General features: G+C 36.6%; 1 protein-coding gene across 4 annotated transcripts in view; it reads left to right on the forward strand.

The window, feature by feature from the left end:
- Positions 1–3,285: 3,285 nt before the first annotated feature.
- The window catches only part of LOC139967275 (probable E3 ubiquitin-protein ligase HECTD2), a 35,019-nt gene continuing 13,228 nt past the window's right edge, over positions 3,286–25,076 (forward strand). Inside the window, exons 1-11 of one of the 4 annotated variants that reach the window (XM_071970890.1) lie at positions 3,286–3,304; positions 4,572–4,786; positions 7,265–7,509; positions 9,645–9,747; positions 12,443–12,588; positions 13,019–13,064; positions 14,944–15,053; positions 15,862–16,010; positions 18,915–19,038; positions 21,938–22,034; positions 24,583–24,690. In XM_071970890.1, coding sequence (XP_071826991.1) covers positions 4,697–4,786; positions 7,265–7,509; positions 9,645–9,747; positions 12,443–12,588; positions 13,019–13,064; positions 14,944–15,053; positions 15,862–16,010; positions 18,915–19,038; positions 21,938–22,034; positions 24,583–24,690 — 1,218 coding nt within the window. In that variant the 5' untranslated portion in view covers positions 3,286–3,304; positions 4,572–4,696. The other 3 variants (XM_071970889.1, XM_071970887.1, XM_071970888.1) reach the window with 3 other exon arrangements.

The raw sequence follows: 25,076 nt of genomic DNA on the forward strand, positions 1-25,076 counted from the left end.
ATCTGGGGGGGGGGGGCACCGACATCAAAGGGCACTTTGCAGAAATTCGATTGGACTGATGCAGCCTTATATTTAGTACCCTTTATAACTCTTATTGTATTATCTTATTTGCGTATACACATCACTCCATCAACGCCCCCACCCCCCTTCAAGGAAAATATGCATACTAGCACTGCAATATCCAATGTGCAAATTGGGAAACGAGGAACAAGTTTTCTTTTGAGACAAAATGAGGTGAAATCATGCTAGTTGCTAATGTAGGAATCTTCCGAATAAGAGTTTATTTCTTGTTAATATGTTAACAAATTTTTTCCATTCGAAATAGCTTTGAGTTTGACCCACAGAAATTCACTAAAAGTTAGGGGGGTAGCCAGGATTTGCAAATTTTATTCACGACTATCTGAGCGGAGCGCCACCATCGGTTGGCGCGGAGCGTACAAGAAAATTTTGGTTTTACAAACCCCTCAGATGGCCGGAAACGGCCCTTCCCGAGTGTTCATTCTGGTTCCCTGGCTTCTTGCTAACTTGAGACACCTCAATTTTTATGTAGAAAAAAGGGCACATTTTTAACCTGAGGAAAAGTGGGGGGGGGCACGTGCCCCCTGTGCCCCCCGGTTCCGCCGCCCTTGTCATCATCATCATCATCATCATCATCATCATCATCATCATCATCATCATCACCATCACCATCACCATCACCATCACCATCACCATCACCATCACCATCACCATCACCATCATGATAATAATAATAATAATAATAATAATAATAATAATAATAATAATAATAATAATAATAATAATAATAATAATAATAATAATAATAATAATAATAATAATAATAATAATAATAATAATAATAATAATAATATTAATAATAATAATAATAATAATAGTAATAACAATAATAAATAAATAAATAAAATAATAATAATAATAATAATAATAAAATAATCATGATAATAATAATGATAATTATAATAATAATAACAACAACAACAATAACAGGCGCGTATCCAGGATTCTCAAACCCGGGGGGCGCGAATTACTATCTAAGCGGAGCGCCACCATCGGTTGGCGCGCAGCGTACAAGAAAATTTATTGTTTTGATACCCCCCCAGATCACCGGAAACGGCACTTCTCAGGCTTGAAATGACCAACCAGATGTACACTTTTTGCCTGAGAACCAAGTATTTCCTAATAGTTTTTTCCCATCCATAACCTTTTTGAAGATTGTCAACCCGGCACACATCATGTTCGACCTGATCGCATCTCCTGTGGGTTTTTGCTTTTGTAGGTGATTCTACGTCGCGGCCCACAATACCCGTCAGCCCCACTTTTCAAGGTTTTAAGCCACGTATTTGTTTAGAATTTGAAAATTCACATTTCTCGTGAATAAACTCACTTGAAAACATACCCATAATGTTGTACAAAATTTCATCTATGGACAACCAATATAGAAAAACTTCCTTCAACCCCTAACAGACCGGTCAAAATTGCACGAGTAGAGGGAAGTGTGATGCAGAATGTTGGTCAGAAATTTTCGAAAATTCCGACACAGTTAATTTATTGGTGTACAAATATTAAAACCTGTTATAACGGCTATTATAAAACTTGGTTGAAGGAAATGAAAAAATAGCAGATATTTCCGAAAACCGAACACTACACACATAGGCGTAGGAGGCGCGGCGGCAGTGGCGGAGCTAGGGGTATTGGTCAGGAGGGGCGAGAATGTTCTGTAGGAGCGCTTTTGACACTATCTAAGCGGAGCGCCACCACTGGTTGGCGCGTAGCGTACAGAAATTTTTTGAGTAAAGATACTCCCTAGATCGCCTGAAATGACCCTTTCCGGGCCTGGCTAATTTGCAGATAAACCAAGAATAAGGTGTCATCGCCAAATTACACCAACAAAATGTGACAAATGTCAATAAGTAGATGAGAGCGCAATAAAATAGTCAATAATCTAGAATAAGTAAAAAGTGGTAAAGAGCTGAAAAAGGCGCCAGCAGTCCATTCGAGTCCGTCAGGGGGGGGGGGGCATTCGCCCCCCTGGCCGTATGGACGCTCGGCCACTGCGCGGTGGGGGTGCAGCCCCTAATTCGCCATTACTAATGTAAAAGAGAGTTTTGACATAATTGGACCTCCATGTTTTTATACATCTACATGAGACATGTCGTTGTTTACATTAGCATCACGCGGTATACTGCGCAATTTTAACGGACCGTACGGTACATGATGGCATGCGATGTAATAACCGATGCTTGCTTATATGATATTGACATTTACACGTTGAACGCGCGCCTCGCGCGCGAAAACTTTTGGTTATTTTTTCAGGCAAGTCGGACAGTTTTGAGGCTTTTCATCCTGGAACGCCATTTTCATGCTCACTGATATGATGTGATATCTGCTGTTTGCGTTACAAATTCGAACAGGCGCGTAGCGAGGAATTTGCCAAGGGAGGGGCGAAGCCTGTTGGCAAATTATCTAAGCGTAGCGCCACCATAGGTTGGCGCGAAGCGTACAAGAAAATTTTGGCCGAAAATGCCTCCCAGATCGCTGGAAATGGCACTACCCAGGACCATTTGTTAGCGCGAAGCGTACAAGCAAATTTTGGCCGAAAATGTCTCCCAGATCGCTGGAAATGACACTTCCCAGGCCTTGTAAGTTGCATCTAAGCACTTTCTATTTTGAAATTACTTAGCGATATCATTTAAAAAAAATGCTGAATGGGAGGGGGGCGGGCGGTCGCCCCATCCCAAAATGCGTCATGTTCCCCGACGACACGGTCGAGTTCGAGACCAGCCACAGTTGGTTTCATAGCACAATTCTACACACGCGTTATGATAGACCATATATAGTATATATATAGATCATTAGTGAGAGAGGAAAATGGAAACGTCAAAAATTGGAGTTGTCGGTGTAAGGGGTAGGGTGAGTCACACTTTTACGAAATCATTGATCCGTCACAGGCTACCCTTCAGGGCTGTAATGATGTCACTGTTTATCTTTCTCTTCCCGGTGTCTTCGCGTTTTTCTTTTACTCCCTCCTTTTCTCCTTTTTCTCTCTTTCTTCTTTTTCTTTTCCCTTCTTTCCTCTCCTCCTCCTCTTTTTTCCCTCTTTTTTTCCTTTTTTCTTCTCTTTTTTTTCTCTCCTCTTTTTCTTACCCGGGGGGCGCGCGCCCCCAACGCCCCCCCCCCCTGGATACGCACCTGAATAATAATAATAATGTTTCTATTTTCCTTTCCTTGTAATCTGAAGAGAACATAGCAATTACGTAAATGTTTTGCAATCCAGTTCAATAAGGTACAAGTGTAAACAGAGCTAAATCAGGTTAGAATATGAATTTATATCAGGCCTACGTACGGTCTTGAATACCGCGATAGAGTCCACACGTCAATTTATCGATTTAACGAGTTTGGTTAGCAACAAAGCAGCATCAGCTCGATAACCTGTACTCAGCAGATCGACAGTGAGGTGTGTGTAGAGTCTTTGGTGTAGGCTGCATTTAAAGTCGGATATACGGATAGTGAAATTATTGTTCATGTTCTGCGGTTTCTGCCACAACGGAATTGTTATTATTAGTTAGCTTGGTCAAGTGTTGTTCCTGTGAGTCCTGAATTCCTGAATCAACCAATTCGGGATGTGACCGTAAGTTCCTAGGTGTATCCTCGTCAAGATAAATCGCACATGTGTAAAGAACGGCAGAACAATTCTGAAGGTCTGGGCCTAGTCTAACTAAGTTAGGCAGCTACACTCTTCATATGTTATCATAACAAAGTGTCAGGAAAAGGCCTTTTCTTTTGCTTTCTTTTCTCTAACGTTAGTCACTTTGGCTAGTTGGGTTGTAAAATTGTGTGCACTTTATGCCTAGCACAGGGACTAGTGTGGCTTAGTCACACAATATTGTTTTCGCTGATTGCTATACTTTATCAACTATATGTATGCACTACAACTTACAAGTGATACAAGTGACAGGCCCAGAAAATGCATAGCAAAGAGATGGTAGAGACAGGTATAGTGCTTAAAGTTAAAAGCATTCCCTAACTTGGGAATAACAATACAAGGGGACCTGAATAATTGCAACCTAATTTTCAAACAGTGACTGACAACATGATTAATAGTACATGTCTGAACTTTTTAAATTGAACTACTGTAGCACAACAACATACAGGTCTACAAACTAACATGGCTACTACCTAACCTGTTCAACTTAACTACCATGTGTCCAGAAGAGCACCATCTTTTGGCTATAACACTAGAACATATATATACTACAGTATAAAATGCTGCCAACTCAAATACTAACTAACAATAGGCAGCTAGCATGGCACAAAGAAATGTATTTACATAGGGATGACAGTTAAATTCCTAACATGGCAATGAGTATTGTGTCACCAGTACAAGGAATGTATAACCTGGTCACTATAAACTACCACTGGTTTAAATTTACCGTATCTTAATCATAATAGGCTTCCATGATGGCTTTCACAACATGACTTGATCAGATGAGGAGGAATTTGTGCCCAGTGCCTCTTCATACATGCTGTCTTATATTCTTATTTCTTTACAGGTGGAGCTCGCAAAGGAATATGTAATTTGGAAGAGGAACATCCAGTTGTATACTGCTAAAAGTAGCCTGCAGAAACCGTAATGTAGACAAGTTTTAGGGTGAACATTTATAAGCTACCTATTTGAATGATCACCCATATGTCACAAGCTACTGGTGACAATGGATCAACTCTGCCACCACTGGGTAGGAGCCCCCCTACTTCACCCTCTCAAGTGGTAAGCATACATACATACTGTACCTTAATACTTGAAACATTGGTTCGCATTAGTCTAACTTATTAGTGTTTCATATAAGTACTTATAAACCTATGTTGTCCTATAACTTAGTACTGTATTTGTAATGGCCAAGAACGTTTGTCCTAGGTATACGTGACTTAAGTCACTTTGTCGTCATACAGGGACATACTACAAGTCACTTTAGGACAAACATTCTTGATAAGACAATAGAATTAAAAGTAATTATGATCTCATTGAGGCAGTTTCCTTAGTCAACCATTCCCCTGTACACCTTAGCTGGTAAACATGAGATATTGCTTGAATTTGCACAAACTCAAATTTGTTGCATTGATAACAACTCATCAGGCACAATTACTAATTGTGTATTTAAACAGTGATACTGTACATGGAAAGACAAAACATCCCATTCTTTGCAGTGGCCATGAAAACAGCATCGAGGTACACTAGTAATTTGGAGCTTGCTATATATTCATGGTAAATCTCTTCAACTGGTATACGTTGTTTTTAAGCTTAAGGGAAAACTCAAAGACTGTTTCTTTTTTGATCATGCAATGATTTGCACATAAGAAAAGTATTAAAACAATATATTAATGGTTATATTTAATAGCTTATGAACATTGGGAGAAACAGTATATATTGCAAAGTTTACTTGTGTGAAATGTATAAAATATATTCACTTTCATGTGCTGAGTTATGCATCAAACATGCTGACATGCACAAAGTTCCTGTCAGAAGAAATCAAAACTAAGCTATTGCCCAGTTTTATGATTCCAGAGTCATAGTTATATTTACAGGGTCATGGTAGCATTAACACTTTAAGCAAATCAAAATTTAGCTCTAAAAGATTTTTTTTATGATAACTTAAATGATTATTTGCAAGAAATTTGGAATACTGAAAAAGTACATCAAAAATGTCTGTATCATGCCATTAACAATTTTTTATGAGTGAAGGTCTCATATATCATGCAATACTTGGAACAGAAAGATCTTTGATGATTAAATTTGCAAGGAAAATTTTGAATTCTTTGTATCACCACCATAATAGGTGGTAATGTCTACTCTGGCTGGTATAAAGCATAATAAACATGTTGCAAATTGAAATTAGTATTTAGAGCCACATTAGCATAGTCAAGCATTGTCTGTAGTTTTCAATGGCAGCCAAAGGTCATATGAGGTCAACAGGTGAAAATCTGAAACGCCTCTATTTAAAACATGATATCTCCAAATGAGAAGTTGGATGTGAACCAAGCATGGCACAAGAACCTTGTTGTATTGTATGAAGGTCAAAGGTTATGTGAGGTCAAAGCCAGAAAATCAATTAAAACTCCAAGAATAAAGTATGGATGAACTTTGTTTTCACCTTATGCGGTAAAAGAACGTTGTGTGCACACTTAACATTGAATCTTCCTAAATGAAATGTGGCAAGGTATCACTAAGCTTGTTGGCTTTCTGTTTGAAGTGTGGGAACTACTGTATATAAACATCAAAACTGTCACTCAATGTAGTGACATTGTTACTCATTGCTCCCCAACGTAGTTATGACATTTCCTGGCACAGCTCTCCCGGCTGCCATTCCTTGCAGTAAGTTGCTTCCAGACATCCAAAGTTGCTCCATGTATACCAGTGTCATTGAATTCTTTCTGTATTGATTCTGAATTCTTTCAAGTATTGATTCCTGAACCTTTCTTTCGTTGCAAGAAAAGGTCTAAAAGTGTTTGCCATTATCCTTCACAAAAATTTATTGACTGAATGTCGATAAAGATACTGTGCACCAAATCTATATATACACATATGTGTGGTATGCATAATGACAGCGTATATGTAGATGTGCAATGTAGAGGTCTATTTCACCAATATACTGTATGATACAATATTCAATCAATACATGTACAAGATTTGAGAAGAATCCTAAAATTGGTAGGGCTGCTGTTGTAGCCATATTGTTTGTGAAGTCTGTTAGCTTATTGAAAGCAGCTTTGACCATATGGCATGGTAGTTTTGCAGTATTTTACAGATACAACATGGTACCTCAGCTAATAATCTTCAAGGTAAGCTTTGATATTGGTAGCTACACAGTATTTGTAGCTTTTTAATAGCAATTAAACATCGTTAACTTGAATATTTGTTCATTTCAAGTAATGAAGTCAAACTTGAAAACTTTGAAACTCTCCAATTTACACTTTAAATAAAATTTACACTTTATATAAAATGTTGAGAACTAAATGGAATCAGTAATTTCTTGTTCAGAGCTACCTTAACTACTGTACAAGTCAGTTTTCCTTTCATACTTCAGTTGTCATGGGAACAGAATTTTGTTTCAAGACACACAGATATTCAAGTGAATAACATTGAGCAGATTGATTATGCAGTTGTCTCAGAATTCAGCAGGTTCTGTTTATAATTGTCTTGTTTTATTGAATGGATCTGCCTGAGGGACTTGAGTTCATTATTTTGCAGAGTAATGGAGGAAAAAGTGGACCCCTCAGTGGAATAACCAATTTTCTTACCTCCATTGGAGGTAAAAACAAGCCATCAAAATCGAGTCATATTATGATTGCCAAAGGAAGGCCTGGATCTACCGAGGAGTTCTTGCCTCCCATAACCCCAGGGCAGGGATTGGTCAACCAACCAAAGACATCAACCGTGAAAAGTCCAGAATTGTCACTGGAAGGTTTCAAGCCAAAGACTCACAAGGAATTCAGGTAAAAAAAAAAAGGGTACAATGCCAAAGGCTTAGTAACCTTGGTAATCATGCAGGCATATGTATGTGTGGTGTGCGTGTGGTGGATATGATGGCTAGCTAGTAAACACGATATATCTCAACAAAAACAAGTTGAATCAATATCATATTTGGTAGGTAGATGTCCTATGATGTGTAAATGTGCCCTATTGTTTGTGGTTTTCATATCATGAATTTCAATGAGTGGGCAGGGCTTAACATAAATTTCTTAAAATGTCAATATCTTTTATATGTCGGATTTAGTTCAATCTCGGTAGAGTGATGTGACTACATAGTAAGGTTCTCTGTTCTTTGCAACAACTTTTTCCTTAAATTACTGTAGTGTAGATTGGTGGGGCTTTAATGGGAAATTGTCAAAACCGGATTGTAAACACTATCAACAAACACAACTTGAATCAATGTGATACTTGGGAGATAGATGCCTCATTATGAGTAGAAGTGGCCTATCCATCTTGATTCTCATCTCCTGAATATTTATGAGTGGGTGGGGCTTAACGTAAAATATGGGTGTATGCGCGGGGGTGTATGGGTGCAAGTGTGTCTGATGCCCAGATTGTAAACAGGATATCTCAAGATAGGAATGATGGATACTTTTCAAATTTGGTGTGTCGATGTACGTGTCATATTGAGAGGAAGAACGTAGTGGTTTTGTTGGAACTCAAACTCAAAACATTGTTAACACAATATCAAGTAAGGAAGCAATCTTACTTTTCATACTTACTATATAGATGCATTATAGTAAGCTATACAAAAATCTTATTGTTCTTAGTGGAGCTCAAGGTCATTGGAGGTCAGCAGGGCTCAAATTCTGAAAACATTGTAAACACGATATCTCAAGAAGGGAAGGTTGAACAGATTTTAAACTTTCATTTGGACATGTATATTTTATTCAGGAAGCCTATTGTTTTGTTTGCTGATTACTAGCATATTGTGGTATTGTTTTGGTGGAGGTCAAAGGTCATTTGTGGTCATCAAATTCTGAAAGTGAATCTCACACTGGATATGTAATTACGTGTTTTCGTTATTGAGAACTTTGGTCATAGGTCTTGAGAATTTGCCAGCCTAGTGGCCAGAATTTGAAAACCTTATAAACAAGCAATACTGAACATTGGTAGCATTGGTGAAATTGTCGTAGATGAGTTGTAGGTGCTGCACTACACTTGGAGCCGTTTTGATAGATGTCAAAGGTCATTTGCAGTCAATAGGAAGCAAAATTTAAGACCCTTGTAAACTAGCTAACTCAATTATTTTAGCGTTAATGAATCTCATATGTGGTATGTAGGTGCCCCGTAGAATGTTCTGACCTGGTTTTGTTCTTGGGAAAGTCATGTCACTGAGATCAATAGATTTCAATGTTAGAAATCCTGGTATTTAAACATGATAACTCATACGTAAAGATGCAATTAACGTCTTCTCAGAATGTGCATCCACCTTGGTGTGAGTACAAGTACTGTATTGCTATTTAAAGAGGTCAATGGTCACTTTATGTCAGTAGATGTCAAAGTCTGAAAACCTTGTAAACAAGTACTCCAAAAGTACAGGTTGGGTGAACCAGGTACTTGGTATGATGGTGCCATATGATAGCACTGTGATTAAGTCACCCTTTTCTTAATGTAACTGTTTTCAATCAAGGCATGCACTTTTATATCTACCTAACCTTCAAAATTATCAAACTTGGAATACTGTACCTACTTCTACCCACATTCATGGCCCGAGACTCCTCACAATTTTTCATCCTTCAGAATTTATTGTACCATTTAAGAAATCAGATCCTATAGTATCACAGTTTTCAAAAACACCTTGTGTGTTTCTCTTTCTGGTGATGACTTTTGGCTTGCGGTTTATCTTCAACCAACTGACTTTGCTGTGTTTTTGAAGGCATCTAAATTTCTGGGTGAAAAGTGAGCCATGCATGTGTTCATACTGTACCTGTAGGTGTTGCAGTTCTAAAATTAAATCAATTTCTGAAGGTTAGGTTGATGGGAAAGTGTATTTAGTTGATTAGGTTAATGTACCGTGCCATGTAATTATATTCATGTCCATTCGCAAGACTAGCAGCTTGAATGTCACTTTATTTCATAATTTCAACTTCAACAGAGCTGACTTGGATAAAGCAAAATCATCTGGAGACTATAAAAAGATTCTCAAATTTTTTGAAACAACTTTCAGCTCCTTTGCTCATCTGAATATTACTTTTAAGGTAAGATTTCAAAGTTTCATAGTTTTAATATAAAGCTGTTCAATGTCATTGTAATACAGTAGTACTGATCATGGGCACTCTGCCATCAGTCAGTGAACTCTGATGCATGACTGTTAGCATGCTGCCATATTTTTGTCAGTAAACAATGATGCATTACTGTTAGCGTGCTGCCATCAGTCAGTAAACCCTGATGCATTACTGTTAGCACTCTGCCATCAGTCAGTAAACTCTGATGCATTACTGTTAGCATTCTGCCATCAGTCAGTTTACTCTGATGCATAACTGTTAGTTTGCTGCCATCAGTCAGTAAACTCTGATGCATTACTGATAGCATGCTGTCAAAAGTCTGTAAACTCTGATGCATGACTGTAAGCATGCTGCCATCAGTCAGTAAACTCTGATGCATTACTGTAAGCATGCTGCCATCAGTCAGTTAACTCTGATGCATTAATGTTAGCATGCTGCCATCAGTCGGTAAACCCTGATGCATTACTGTTAGCATGCTGCCATCAGTCGGTAAACCCTGATGCATTACTGTTAGCATGCTGCCATCAGTCAGTAAACTCTGATGCATTAGTGTTAGCATGCTGTCATCAGTCGGTAAACTCTGATGCATTACTGTAAGCATGCTGCCATCAGTCGGTAAACCCTGATGCATTACTGTTAGCATGCTGCCATCAGTCAGTAAACTCTGATGCATTACTGTTAGCATGCTGCCATCAGTCGGTAAACTCTGATGCATTACTGTTAGCATGTTGCCATCAGTCGGTAAACTCTGATGCATTACTGTTAGCATGTTGCCATCAGTCGGTAAACCCTGATGCATTACTGTTAGCATGCTGCCATCAGTCGGTAAACTCTGATGCATTACTGTTAGCATGCTGTCATCAGTCGGTAAACTCTGATGCATTACTGTAAGCATGCTGCCATCAGTCGGTAAACCCTGATGCATTACTGTTAGCATGCTGCCATCAGTCGGTAAACTCTGATGCATTACTCTTAGCATGCTGTCATCAGTCAGTAAACTCTGATGCATTACTGTAAGCATGCTGCCATCAGTCAGTAAACCCTGATGCATTACTGTAAGCATGCTGCCATCAGTCAGTTAACTCTGATGCATTAATGTTAGCATGCTGCCATCAGTTGGTAAACCCTGATGCATTACTGTTAGCATGCTGCCATCAGTCAGTAAACTCTGATGCATTACTGTTAGCATGCTGCCATCAGTCGGTAAACTCTGATGCATTACTGTTAGCATCAGTCGGTAAACTCTGATGCATTACTGTAAGCATGCTGTCATCAGTCAGTAAACTCTGATGCATTACTGTTAGCATGCTGCCATCAGTCAGTAAACTCTGATGCATTACTGTTAGCATGTTGCCATCAGTCAGTAAACTCTGATGCATTACTGTTAGCATGTTGCCATCAGTCGGTAAACCCTGATGCATTACTGTTAGCATGCTGCCATCAGTCGGTAAACCCTGATGCATAACTGTTAGCATGCTGCCATCAGTCGGTAAACCCTGATGCACAACTGTTAGCATGCTGCCATCAGTCAGTAAACTCTGATGCACTACTGTTAGCATTCTGCCATCAGTCTGTAAACTCTGATGCATTACTGTTAGCATTCTGCCATCAGTCGGTAAACCCTGATGCATTACTGTTAGCATGCTGCCATCAGTCAGTAAACTCTGATGCATTACTGTAAGCATTCTGCCATCAGTCGGTAAACTCTGATGCATTACTGTAAGCATGTTGCCATCAGTCAGTTAACAATGATGCATTACTGTTAGCGTTCTGCCATTAGTCAGTAAACCCTGATGCATTACTGTTAGCATGCTGCCATCAGTCGGTAAACTCTGATGCATTACTGTTAGCATGTTGCCATCAGTCGGTAAACCCTGATGCACTACTGTAAGCATGCTGCCATCAGTCAGTAAACCCTGATGCATTACTGTTAGCATGCTGCCATCAGTCGGTAAACTCTGATGCATTACTGTTAGCATTCTGCCATCAGTCGGTAAACTCTGATGCATTATTGTTAGCATGCTGCCATCAGTCAGTAAACTCTGATGCATTACTGTTAGCATTCTGCCATCAGTCATTAAACTCTGATGCATTACTGTTAGCATGCTGCCATCAGTCAGTAAACTCTGATACATTACTGTTAGCATGCTGCCATCAGTCAGTAAACCCTGATGCATTACTGTTAGCATGCTGCCATCAGTCAGTAAACCCTGATGCATTACTGTTAACATATCAATATCAGTAGTGTTGATTATTATGTGTAAAATCACATCTGCAGTGAGTGAATAAATTAAGTCACATTCACTCTGAGAGCATCCCAAGATACAGTAGCATTACTCATGTCTGAGAGATTTAATAAGTGTAATCTCTTTAGTAGTCTGTTAAAAGGATTCCTAACTAAATTACTGACCTACTTTAAAGTCCTATTTATAACAGGCATTGCAAATGATCCCACTTCTTTGTTTCAGGTAGTTTATCTTATTCTGACAATCATACACTTACCTTTTCAGTTTACTAATGGTAGCCTGGAGGTATTTATTCTCCTTGTATCACAATTTTAACTCAATACTGTAGCTCAATTGATGTAACAAGATTGGTCAATGAAGTTCAGGAGAGGTGCAGTTGTTGTATTCATTGTTAATTCATTCATTTAACTTTGATATTTCAGAGTTACAAAGAGAAACCAGCCGAGGATTGTGGACTAAGCATGGATTACCTGCACTCGGTGTTTAAGTACATCCTTGATCTACCACAGGACATCCAAAAGCTGACATTAAAAGGAATAATAAACAGTTTATTAAAAGATATGAAAAAGTAAGTAACAACAAGGGACATTTTCAGGTTTGAACTTTCATATTTTTAAAATTTCTTTCATCTACACCACATGCCTTGTTACCCAATTTCAAAAAGCCCTTGCTTTGTATTATCACGTGACATAATTTGAACTGTGGTTAAGTCATGAAAAACATGCACTTCTGATCATGTTAAAATTGTAAAAGAGTTAGAGAGCTCTGCTTTGTACACTTGTTTGTTAATTAATATATTAATTAGCAAGCTGTATATGCAAGGAATGATAAGTAGATATAATATAGTTTGTGTATTGCAAGTTTCATAGAAGAAGAAAAATTGAGAAAAAGACTAAATCATGCATATTCAATATGTAATTTCAGTGCTTATTATGATGTATGAACTGAGGTACATTTTGATTCATTGTTAAACGTTTAGTTTTTCTTGTATCTTCCAGACCACGAGATAAAGCCGATCTAAGGGCTTACCTCATTTTATTACAGGTAAATATTGATTAGATATTAATATGGTACTGTAGGAAATCTTTGTAGTTGCTCTGTATGTGAAGAAATTTACAAACAATATTTTAAGTTGTAGATTTGCAAGGACGCATAAGGTCTGCAGATTTTAAAATGTGGAGGTCTTAAATATACACTTTATCTGCATGGTATAATGGTATCAAGAAAACATGATTACCTTTGCCATATGCTCACAGCAATCTTTCAAAACTCCTCAAATTTGGCATATGTGAGAAGTATAGCCTCATCGATGTATTATCAGTATTTTCATTCATAAAACGTTTGTACACCTGTATCATCATTTTTGTGTGAATATGTTAGTTTGATTCAGAATATAGCCTAAGGACCTATGCAGATACATGCTTAGAGGTTGAAAATGATTTTACCAAAATGGCAAATGGCCCCAAAATAGCAAGTCTTCTTCGAGGGATACATTTTGCATAGCTCTATATATATCTATATATTGCATGGACCAATCTTCACTCAGTTTAACCTACAGCTGCAAAGAGAAATTAACAAATGTTGTGTTAAGGAGATTAATTTTGTTGAACACAAATTTCAAATAACATCAGAAGATTTATCAGGATTTAATGTGGGCCTATGCAAAGATTATGGAACTGTTGCTGGGAAGTGTGTAGTTATTTTTGGTTTCTTGTTCAAAGCAAAGGAACCTATGCAGTCTGGTTGGTGTGTGTGTGTGTGTGTTCACCTGTGACACTTGCTTGGGTCCGCGATAACTGAACTACGGAGCGATAGATATTTGTCATACTTTCTGTGCAGATGTACAATAGTAAGAAGGTGTGCCCTATTGTTTTTGGCGCAGACCTTATGAATATTAATGAGGTTATAGGGTCAAACACAAATCGTTACATTGCAATAACTCCGCAACCTCAAGTCAAACTTGGTAATTAGTTAATTGTTGGTTAATAGCTGGTACATGCATGCCTAAGTTCTTGGGACCATCTGAGACCCCCATTATCTTGGGGCTGGGTGAGACCAAATTTACTTCCAATTTTTATTTTTGGGTTGGTTGGCTTCAAATTTTACTTACACCTCAAATGCATTTTGGATACATTCTTTATGCCCAAATTTGTGGGGCTCCATACTTTTGGGACCATTTGGGCTCATATATTTTGGGCTCAATTTTTGGGGGCAAATATATTTTTTAGCCACTTTGCCTTTGACTTGCCAGATACTTTTGGAACCATTTAGGTGCAAAATTTTATCAGGCCTCCTTTCTTTAGGAGGCACAAAAGTTTTAGATTTGCAATAACTCCACAACCTTAAAATCAGATGATATCCAAACTTGGAATACAGTTGTTTGTTAATTGCTGTGGGCATTAATATTATGATATCGGGTAATGACATACAACGCTTCAATATTTCACTAAGCAAGGAACCCTCAGCCTGTTGGGCTCTTGTTTGACAGTTTAATTATTGCAATGGGTTGTTTGTCATTTACTGTGATGGCAACATTGATTTTCAACCTCCAATGCTTGTAGTAACCTCTGAATTCTGTTATGTTTGTGTTAAAAAACTTGAGTACATAGTCCCAGAGAGACTTGTTCAATATTTGCTCACTTTCAGGTCTACTCAATGTGTTATAACTGTTATGTAGTAATTTTAGTGAGAGTCAGTGTTGAGGTTATTTTTTTCCTTCAAATCATTAATCAAGGCTTCTAATTAGGATTATGCTTCTCAACAGTTGTTACTTGGTGTTTGGAGAAGTCCTTATTGCCATGGAGATAAATTTAAAGCATGCAATTTTCTGTATTTCATCTGGTCCAGCACTCTCTATGGTATGTATCATTTCATGACATGTACTTGCTTCATCATAATTATTCTCTACTCATTTCATTCCTAGAATCCTCAGTTTAATACTCCATCCACCTATGTGATATTTGCTCATCTTTTGCGCCAGATTGCAAACTTATCAGATCAGGAGCACCATTGTCTTGTTCAATGGTACAAACGGTATGTATAAATGGGTACATAAAATCTAAATGAGTGTGAATGCTTCAAGGTGGATAGAATCATAGAGGGTGGGTGGGGCAGGAAGGAGTATGTTATCGGTTGTGTTAGTGAATATCCATTTCAGTTATGACACATGGTGGAAATAGTGATTTCCCACACAATCTTTCATTGATTCTTTCATGCATATAGAATGTTGAAGTATTTGTCATTTCTTCAAACATGTTTACAATTTCTTCATTACTGGCCTAGTTCACACATATCGGATGTCTGATCGAGTGTGTCGATTGCGGTGTAGTTTAATTTCAATGTGCAAAATATTTGCCTGCTATCCTGCTTGGCTAGAGCGTAGCCTAGAATGCTGAACGTCCTTCTACTCGAAAGTCTTGCATATTAATCATCACACCGCTACAAGATGTTACATCTATTCATTGTTGCACATTGCTTTCATTAGTGCTAGTAGTTGTAATACTGTAGCCTTGTAGATTCATTCAAATGTTTTTGATTAACCATGAAGGATTTTATGAAACGTTGTAGATTGAAAGTTGTTCACAGTTTTCGTTTGGTACAGTAGATGTTTTATCATGATTTAGACACCGCATGTTTAAGACACAAAAGAACAAATAAAGACAGTGCACCATGGAAACGATTTGTTTGATTGTACTTCTGCAATGTAAAAATGACAGTGATGACGTCATAACTGTAACCGAGTGATCGCATTAATCCCGAGAAGAGCTGTGCAATTAATTGACTACAAAAGAAAGAGTCGACTATCAGCACGAATCTATTGTAATATGTTCATATCCTCTAGATTGCCAAAGGAAAGCTTTAAGTTAATTCTGGGAAGACTGGAGAATTTCCTGTCCATCCGTCTCTTTCCTCCTGAACCTTCGGAGCTACCTCCTCTTGCCAAATGTTCGTGGTGGATTCCATCAGTTGCCAAAGTCTTAGCATTATTCAGTAAGTCCACTCAACTCTTTTGACTCTTTTCACAATCATACACCCGGGTCACTCGGTTCAATATTTTATGTTAAGTCTGCCACACTGTACTAATGGAAGTTGAAATAGGTTGCACTTAATTGTTCAGAGATTCAGTCCTGCTTCACTATCTAGTTACTACTGTAGTATTCTTTACAAGCATTGTATCATGACCTGTATCTTGAAATCTATTTATACGACCTATATTTTGGACTGTTTTGATCCTATGTGAAAGCATTCGTAATTGTACATTATCACATGTATCTTCAAGACAATCCATAACTTCAAGTTCCATTCATATAATGCAACATGTTTTGATAATGCTGTTTTTACAGTAGATCAAGAGATATATACTAGCAATGTTTTTAATTTGCTACAGACATCCCATATTGGAGGCAAACCAACCAAGCATACAAGCAAATGTGAAAGAAAAAGAGAACAAAAATGTTACAAAAGAGTTGCCAACAGAATAATGTTCTTAACTGCATATGTTCAAGGATAACCGTTTGTTTCCCATGTTTGAAGAAACACCGATATTATATTTATCTTTCATTGGTAGCTCTAGCCCCAGACAAAACTTAGAAAACAATGAAAAGCTTGGGGTTGTCTTGCCAACAGAAAGCAACTTTAAACAAATATTGATGTCAGACAATGAAAAATCAGTCTCTGCTGAGCATTTACAGCCAGAGGACAATCAGTTGTTTGTTGGACATTTAAGCAATTTTCAAAGGAAGTGATATGACTGGAGGATGGTTGCCTTGTACATTAGTGCAATCAATCAAAGTTATGGTTGTCTGAGACTTGTTTGATTTCAATTGTTACTATGGAAACTGTTCATTGTTTAACATTCTCATAGATTTTTTCTTTTCCCATTAATGAGTTTTTATTGGTCCATTTTGGTGCTAATGATTGCTTGTATTATGTTGTGTTTTTAATATTCTACATGCCTTTAAAAATAAGTATGAAATTATTCTAAACTTGTAAAGATTTATTTTTCTTTGACATTGTTCAACATTCAAACTGCTGATTCATTTTTATTTGCTGATTGCCTGCCATGATAGCATACATTGAGTAAAACCTTTTACTTCTTAGTGTTACCAGGTTATAAAGTTCTGTCTGCACTTTCAAAATAAGCGTAAAAGTTTTACTAATACATTGCCGTTTTAGATGTCATATGGAAGTTCTAGACATAGCTTGATTAGATATTTATAGGAGGCTTCATCTGAGCCATCAAATACACCATTTAAATAGTAAAAATTAAGATTCCTTCCAAAAGTAGTGCAAACTCTTATTTATGCTTTCTTTGAAGTGTAAATCTTTATGACACTTTATGCAATAACATTTAAATGTAAACATTAAAATTTATCATTTATTTCTCTGCATGTGCATGACCACTTGCGCTGCAGGCTGGGAATCTATCACCACACACTGGCATTGTGGGTATTGAAGCAGTAGTGTGTATGAAGCTTGTAGCTGTGTGTGACACAATGATTCTGTGATAGTCTCTTTCAAATGTCCCTTTAATACAGTAAAGTCAACATCCAGGCTCAAATATCAACAGGGGTCAAAAGTTTAAACCTTTCAAGAGTAATGATTCAACAATGCAGAGTGTGATTGGTACCCAAACTGAATACAACACATACTGTACATATCAAAGAATCTCTTTCCTTATGTTATTAAAGCTATTTAGTGTAAGTGATATCCTATTAAAAATTAGTTTATTTTAAAATATTGCTGTTTCAGCCAATTTATCAGAAAATACTTCATTTTGGTAGGTAATGGTTTAATAACTTACCAACTAGACAAGCAATAACTTCCCAGAGATGTTTTCACCTTTTTATTTACCATATAACAGGCATATTAGTGTTCAGATGTTGTAATGTTAGGGTCATTAACTGGAAACGTTCATAAGTGATGCCACAAAGTTCTCTGCTGACTACACAAATACCCATACTAGTTTGACTACTACTTAGACATAATGTAAGTAAACCAAAAAGTGAAAGTATTCAAGTAACAAATAACAAGCTGATTGTTTTGGTAAAACGGATAATATACATTCTGTATGTTTCTATTGTTTTTTCTAGCTAAACTAGTTCAAACTGCTTTCATATTTCAATCTAGCTATTTAATGCCATGTAGTAAGACCTTGACCACCTGTCTTTATCCTGTATGTTTAATAGGATTGCATGTATTGAATGGTGTACAGTTGATGTACTTTACCGTATTAGTCTTTTCATTATAATGAAATATTGGAATATATTATATGACAGATAATAAATCAATATATCCAAAATAGGTTGTGGTAAATGCCAAATTAATTCTATCAGTTTCAACAGTCTCCTATTTATATTGAAACAGTGTGAGCTAGAGCTGGTTACTTGAACCAATTAATCTTTTTCTGCTATGCCGAACCACTCCACTTCTGAAGGAACTTCATTGGCTCCCTATCAGCTACAGAATTTAGTATAAACTAAGTTTCTTCTCACCTTTTTTGTTCATCATCTGGAACAGCCTGTGTCTCTGTCGCAACTTTTCTTGCCATATATTCCAACCCGCACACTTCGTTCCTCCAACAAACTGTATTTAATTGTTCCTAAACCATGCTTGAAGACCTATAGTTACAGAAGCTTCCAATACTCTGGCTCTTATCTCTAGAACAAGTTACCAGATCACATTCGAACATGCTCTAAACTTTCTACATTCAAAAGTCTACGTAACACCCATCTTTTCACTTGTTCTTTTGTAAATTAATCTGCTTTCTCTGTAAAGCGCCTTGAGCAGTAACTATTGTCTACTGATTTGGCGCTATATAAGTATCATTTATTTTTATTATCATTATTATTATTAATATTATTATTATTATTATTATTATTATGTCACTAACAGATGCTGCCAATAACTCGACAAACCCAACAAGGATTCCATACACTTCATTCTACAATACCACCCTGGATCACATTGATCTCATGAAAGAATACCATGCCTGGCAGAATCCAGTTAACAAAGATGGGTAAGAACAATATGTTTACTATATAATTTGCCTCCATTTGGCCTGCTCAGTACTCTGTAAGTATCTATTTCCATTTTGCTACTTGGGCATAACTGTTGCCAACATAGGTATACAAAACCTTGTGAACACAACTCTAAAAGTAAAGCTTGCATTTATTTCATACTTGGTATATGGATCCACCATATTGCTTATGAAATCCTTCTAAATTTTCTGCAGAGGTCATTTGAGGTAAATAGAAGTCTGTCTTGAAAGGCTGTAAAAACGATAACTAGAGAAATTGTAGCTTCGAGTTGCTTTATACTCGGTAATTGGATCCACCTTAATGAGTACAAGAACCCTATTATTTTCCGTGAAGGTCAAAAGTCAACCGAGGTCAAAGTCTAAATACCTTGTAAACATGGTAACTCCAGAAGTAAACCTTGGACTTTCGTCATACTGGATATTTGGTCCTCTTATGGAGTACAAGAACCTAAGAGTTCTACAGATGTCTAAGGTCATTTGAGGTTTTAATACAAAGGTAATAGTCTAAAAAATTGACAAAACTGCATGACTCCAAAGTAAAGCTTGGATGAGTGTTTGGTATGTAGTTCCACCTTATTGTGTAAAAAAATTCTGTTTTTTTTTTTTTTTAGAGGTCAAAGGTCATTTGAGTTCAGTAGAAGTTATCTTGTTAAAACTTTTAAGTTCCAAGAGTAAAACTTGGATGAATTTAATATATGTGGTAGTATGTGGATCCATCTTACAGAGCGGCTGGGCTAAGTAATTCAGCTGTGTTACAATTTTTAGGTAAAGGTAAGTATATTTGTTAAAGAGATTTTTGTGCATCAAACAACATGTACCTACTGCAGTAACTAATGCTACAGTGAGTCCTCCAGTTAGAACCACAGTGATTGCACTCGTTGAAAGGTGATCTTTTGTTATCCTGCAAAGACATGTGGCATGGTAGTGTACATACAGATTAAGTACTCTGTCCAGAATTGAGGTCAGTGCAGGTTAATAATTTAACAGGAATGAAGACTCACGCATAAAGAAACTTCTGATACGGGTAATCTGACCTAGTTTCGAATGAGGTGTAACAGTAGTGTTAGACACCACCATCGATTCCAAAAATACACACACAGTTTGCTACCGTTGGTAATTAGACACTAGTGTACAGTCAATACATGCAGCTATGGTCAATACCCACAACACAGTGTACAGAGCAGCGTGGACATCTCAGGTCCAGCTAAAGGTAACAAGGTATCACGTTTCATTACTGTCTGCATTTTGTAGCCACAAGAGGAAAACTTCATTTGCAAGCAACGGAAAGTTAACTTTTTTCAGAGGGCGATGTGGGGCGAGTCTTCAATGCCTTTAACTGGTTCCATGACAATGAAGTGCCACACTGATTTAGCATCCACTTTAGTTTATTATTGATTTGAATTTAATAGACTGCAGATAGAACCCGGGAGCTGCAACTTTTCTTTAATGCTGGTTTCCTAGTTTCTTCCAGAAAGACACAAGTTTCTTTCAGTAGACTAAACCAGCCTTGCATACAATGTGTGGCAAGTAATCACAGAGTCGTCTTGGTTTTCTGGTTATATAGTTCTTGCCGTTACTTTTTAGCAGATTTAACCTTCTCAATGTTATTTCCAACTCTATGTGCAACATTCTAATGGGTACTTTTGGTAAATATATATCTAGGTCCTAATTTTTGACAACTCAGTTGACATTACTTTCTTATTTCTGAGCATACTGAAATGGCCATGAATAGCTCTTGGGTCAGCATGTAACCAGCTCACAGGGAAGTGTTTTTTGTCATTAGCAACAGTGTAATAGGTATTGTTGAGCAATGGAAGAATGGTAGTTTGGTAAAGTGTTTATGGCAAAATGAATCTCAATATTTTTTTTACATGAGATTAGGAAGGAAAAGTTTAGGTCAAGTATGGGTGAAGTTTTTCTGTTGGAACTGTAAGAAAATGGCAAAATGTTTATTAAGTTTAAGGATGTTTTGGTCTGATGTTTGTCACAGCACAAATAGAGACTTTAGCATTATTACTTAAGTTTATAATATAGCTTTTAAATCAAAAAGCCTAAAACATGATTTCTTCATGTTTCATAGCTTTTTGATTGTTTATATGGATATGTGGCATACTTAGCTTCATTCCTTTATCAGTCAGACAAACGTTGTACCCATAACATGTCTTCATTCCTTGTGAAAGTTAAAGGAACCTGTAACATGGTGAAGGTAAACAAAATACCTAACAACCTAAATACAGGTAGAAGTTCATACTGGAATGTAGATCTTTGTTAGAAGTACAGTAATCCCAATGAAATTGGTGAAGTCAAAGCCACTTGAGGTCAACAGAGGTCAAAGTCTGAAAACCTTTAAACATGTTATAAATGCTGCAAGCTTGGATGAACTTCATACCTGTTATGTAGATCCATCTCAGCTTGAGTACTATGTGAAAGTCAAAAGTCATTTGAGTTAACAGAGCTCAAACTCTGAAAACCTTGTAAAACCAATAAGTAAAAATACTGGTAAAAGCTGTTTAACTTTATACTCAATTCTTATTTAGATCTGCAAGAATCCTAATTTTTTCTGTGAAGGTCAAAGGTCATTTGCATTCACAAGAAGCCGAAATATGCAAACCATTTAAACATAAAAACTATTAAATGTAAAGCCGGCATGAACTTGATACTCAATATGTAGGTCTGCATTAGTACAAGAACCTTGCTGCTCAACACATGAAGTCAGTAATGGTAAACACAAAGTCTTTTGTGCAGTGTTACTGTTTAAAGGTCTCATGTGAAATGTAGCAAGGAATCACTTCATGGTGTCATGAGCAATGTATCAACTTGTTGGTCATCCTGTCTAAAAATCTTATGTAAATTAATTTACTGTTTGATTATTCAATAGGTTTACCTTTTGCCAGTATCCATTCCTTCTGAGTCTTCAGGGAAAGAGGACAATCTTGCAGAAAGATTCCGAGCAGCAAATGATTATGACAGCCAGGGTTAGTATTAATTCATTCTTATTTTTTTAATTAATATGTATTATTTATTATATTTATTAATATTGATTTATCATGCATTCTTACCAGTAGCTTACTGAACCCAGTAAATAGCTTTCTCTTTTAGTTCATAGTTCAAACATGGAAGAGAAATGTCTTTTCTCTTGATAGGTTGCTGCATAGATAATACTTAAAAGTAGTGTTGCCTTACTTTATTGGCACGTGTTATCTTTATTGACCCATATCTGTGATATTGGTATTGATCAAATTTGTGTAATTTACCGATAGTTGGCAACCGATATTGATTTTTCAAAACGAACAAGCTTTTGTCAGTTTGAGTTGAAAATGTTTTGGGTTTGACAGCAATCAAGGCAATTCAAGACCTAAATCGCTGCTCTTATAACCTAGCAGTAGGTACGCCTACCTGTGGTACAAAAATGTTTAACTGCGTTACATAAGTCATTTAATCACCCCTAACCACAATACAGCACATAACAATATTCATCAATTGTGTAGGTAATAGCCCTGTTTGGGTACAATCTTGGTACAGTACAGCACTAATATTTTATGATGGTATAGGCTAATTTGTTTGGCTTTTCAAACTACTAAACAGTTTTCCGCTGGCAGCAGTCACAGTGCTGTGCCCATTTCCCCCTCTCCTTGGGGAAATGCTAGCAAATATAAATCATTGACTACAATGAAGTACTCCAACCTGTAATTTTGACAAATCAAGTCAAATTATTGCTTTACCAATGTGTATAAAACAAACATTTTGAAGACTATACCATTAGCTGTTAATGACATTTTGATAGGGAATTGAATATGAGATAAACTTGTACATACAGGCATGTTAAATAGTTTGAGCAGGACCAGCATGCTTTGTGTATACTTCTTGAAGGCCTGTTATTTTAAGTGCATGCAGTACCTCTTCAGGTTAGGATGCTTTCTCTGCTAATTGTGCATTAAAATATTTACATTAGAAAATGTGAACTGTTAATTATAATGAAGCAATTGTTTCATTTGAGGTAAGACAGTTATGTGATATGTTTGAAGATTAACAGCATTTAACTTTGCATTCTCATTCATCATCATAGGATACAAACAATATATCACTTAGAATAATATTGGTTTGTATAACATGTGCAATATGTAAGCCAAACTTGTGAAGGCATATAGTAATATACTGTAGTCTCTCTGCAAACAAAAAGGGTGGTAAGAAATTAAAGAAAGAACAAAACGAAAACAAATCTTTCATAGTTTTATGTATATTCAGTCATATTAAGAATGCAGTATTACTAGTACGACACAATAATGAATAAACAATCGGTTATGTCATTTAAGATCAAGATAGGCAAGTTTAAATGAAGAGGGATATAGCCTAATGTCAGTTTATAGTTATTGTACTTCTGTTTATCGGTATTGGACTGGTATAGGCCAATATTGGGTTTGAAATATCAGTTATTGGCAACGTGAATAGTGCAATATCAGTGCAACACTACCTAAAAGTATTGCAGGGATAGCAAGCATACTCCTTTTTTGTTAGTTTGATTACATAATGAAAATTTACTGACAATCATTTCAAATTGTAATGAGTTGGAAAATCCAGAACAGTGAAACAAGTTCCAGCCTCCACTGGAATTCAAACCTGGGCTTCCCGCTTAATATACGGACACCCTAACTAACTACTGTAGGCCATGGACACTGATTGTATGTCAAGAGGCTCGAAAGCAGTAAGGAATGTTGTCATCCCCTGTAGACCGTTTGCAACCTGTGTTGAACATATATATACAGATATTTATTGTTCGATACAGGTTGTAACATCCTTTATATGTATAGAAATGTATATAAATTGTATTTTAGCAAGTGAACAAGAAGGGTTCAACCCTTTCCAAATGTGTATTTGCCAATGATTTCTTTTTGTTGCTTTATCCATATTTTACCATCTTACATGCTTTGGAGATGTGACATGATCGAATTATTCCACTTTTTTTTGCTTTTATGTAGAAATAATAATATAATATGTTGACTTTCACAAGCACAAGAACTGTCAACATGTGCTCTTCATGCAGTAAAGATATCAATCACAAATGAAGAAATAGATGTTTCGTTTACACCTACTTTCAACCTCATCATAAATACAAGTATATATTTAATAACTATACCTATATGTTACTGTCAATGTCAGCTGCAATTTAGTGTTTAGTTCTCATTGATCCTTCATAAATTTGAAACAATTCTAACAACAGTCAAGGATCATGCATTCAAGGAACTCACTACTGCAGAGAAAATTATCCATATATTGTTTTCTTTTACAGAATATGAACCTTACATTGAAAATTAACTCAATTTTCTTGGCATTTTGAAGTGATGAAATGGCAGTTGTAGTAAACTTGTATTTTGTCTGTCTGAGTGTTAGTGGTATAAAGCACTATTAAACATGTACAAATGGAAGTAGCAATTGCTTTGGTCATCTGGACAGCTGGTGTTCATGCAGGGAAGCATGAGAGCCCTGACAGTTTGCTATTATATTTTTATTTTTATTAACTTACAGAGAAGTTTGGTAGCAACAGTTCAACAAAGACAAATGCCTAACATGAACATGTTATTCTTGAACCTTAAAGTCAGAAGATCTCATCTTGTCTCAGATTCACTTCATGAGGTAAGATTAACAGGTTACCAGAATGCAGGAACAAAAGTAGAAACTTTAGACAGAGATGATCATACATTGTATTTTATTTGTATTTATATCGCCAGTGTTGGTTTCTCCATATCATGCTTCAATGTTGTTTGGTTAGGTCTTTAAGGAAGTAAGAAACACCTCCATACAGAGAAACAAAATAAGAATATATGCATTACTTGTGTTAACAGCACAATTGTACAACTGAAAGAAATGTCTGTACTCTCATCAAATGAAAAGCAGGACAAATAAATTCAGTGGTGTTCAAATTTCGGAAAGCCTCACATCTATTTGCAGGTTAGTAGGCAAGCAACAACAGAAGGAAACAAAACACATGTTGTAGATGTGTCAATTTTAGATATTTGGGC

Source organism: Apostichopus japonicus, chromosome 5 (genome assembly GCF_037975245.1).
Source record: "Apostichopus japonicus isolate 1M-3 chromosome 5, ASM3797524v1, whole genome shotgun sequence".
Lineage (NCBI taxonomy): Eukaryota > Metazoa > Echinodermata > Holothuroidea > Aspidochirotida > Stichopodidae > Apostichopus > Apostichopus japonicus.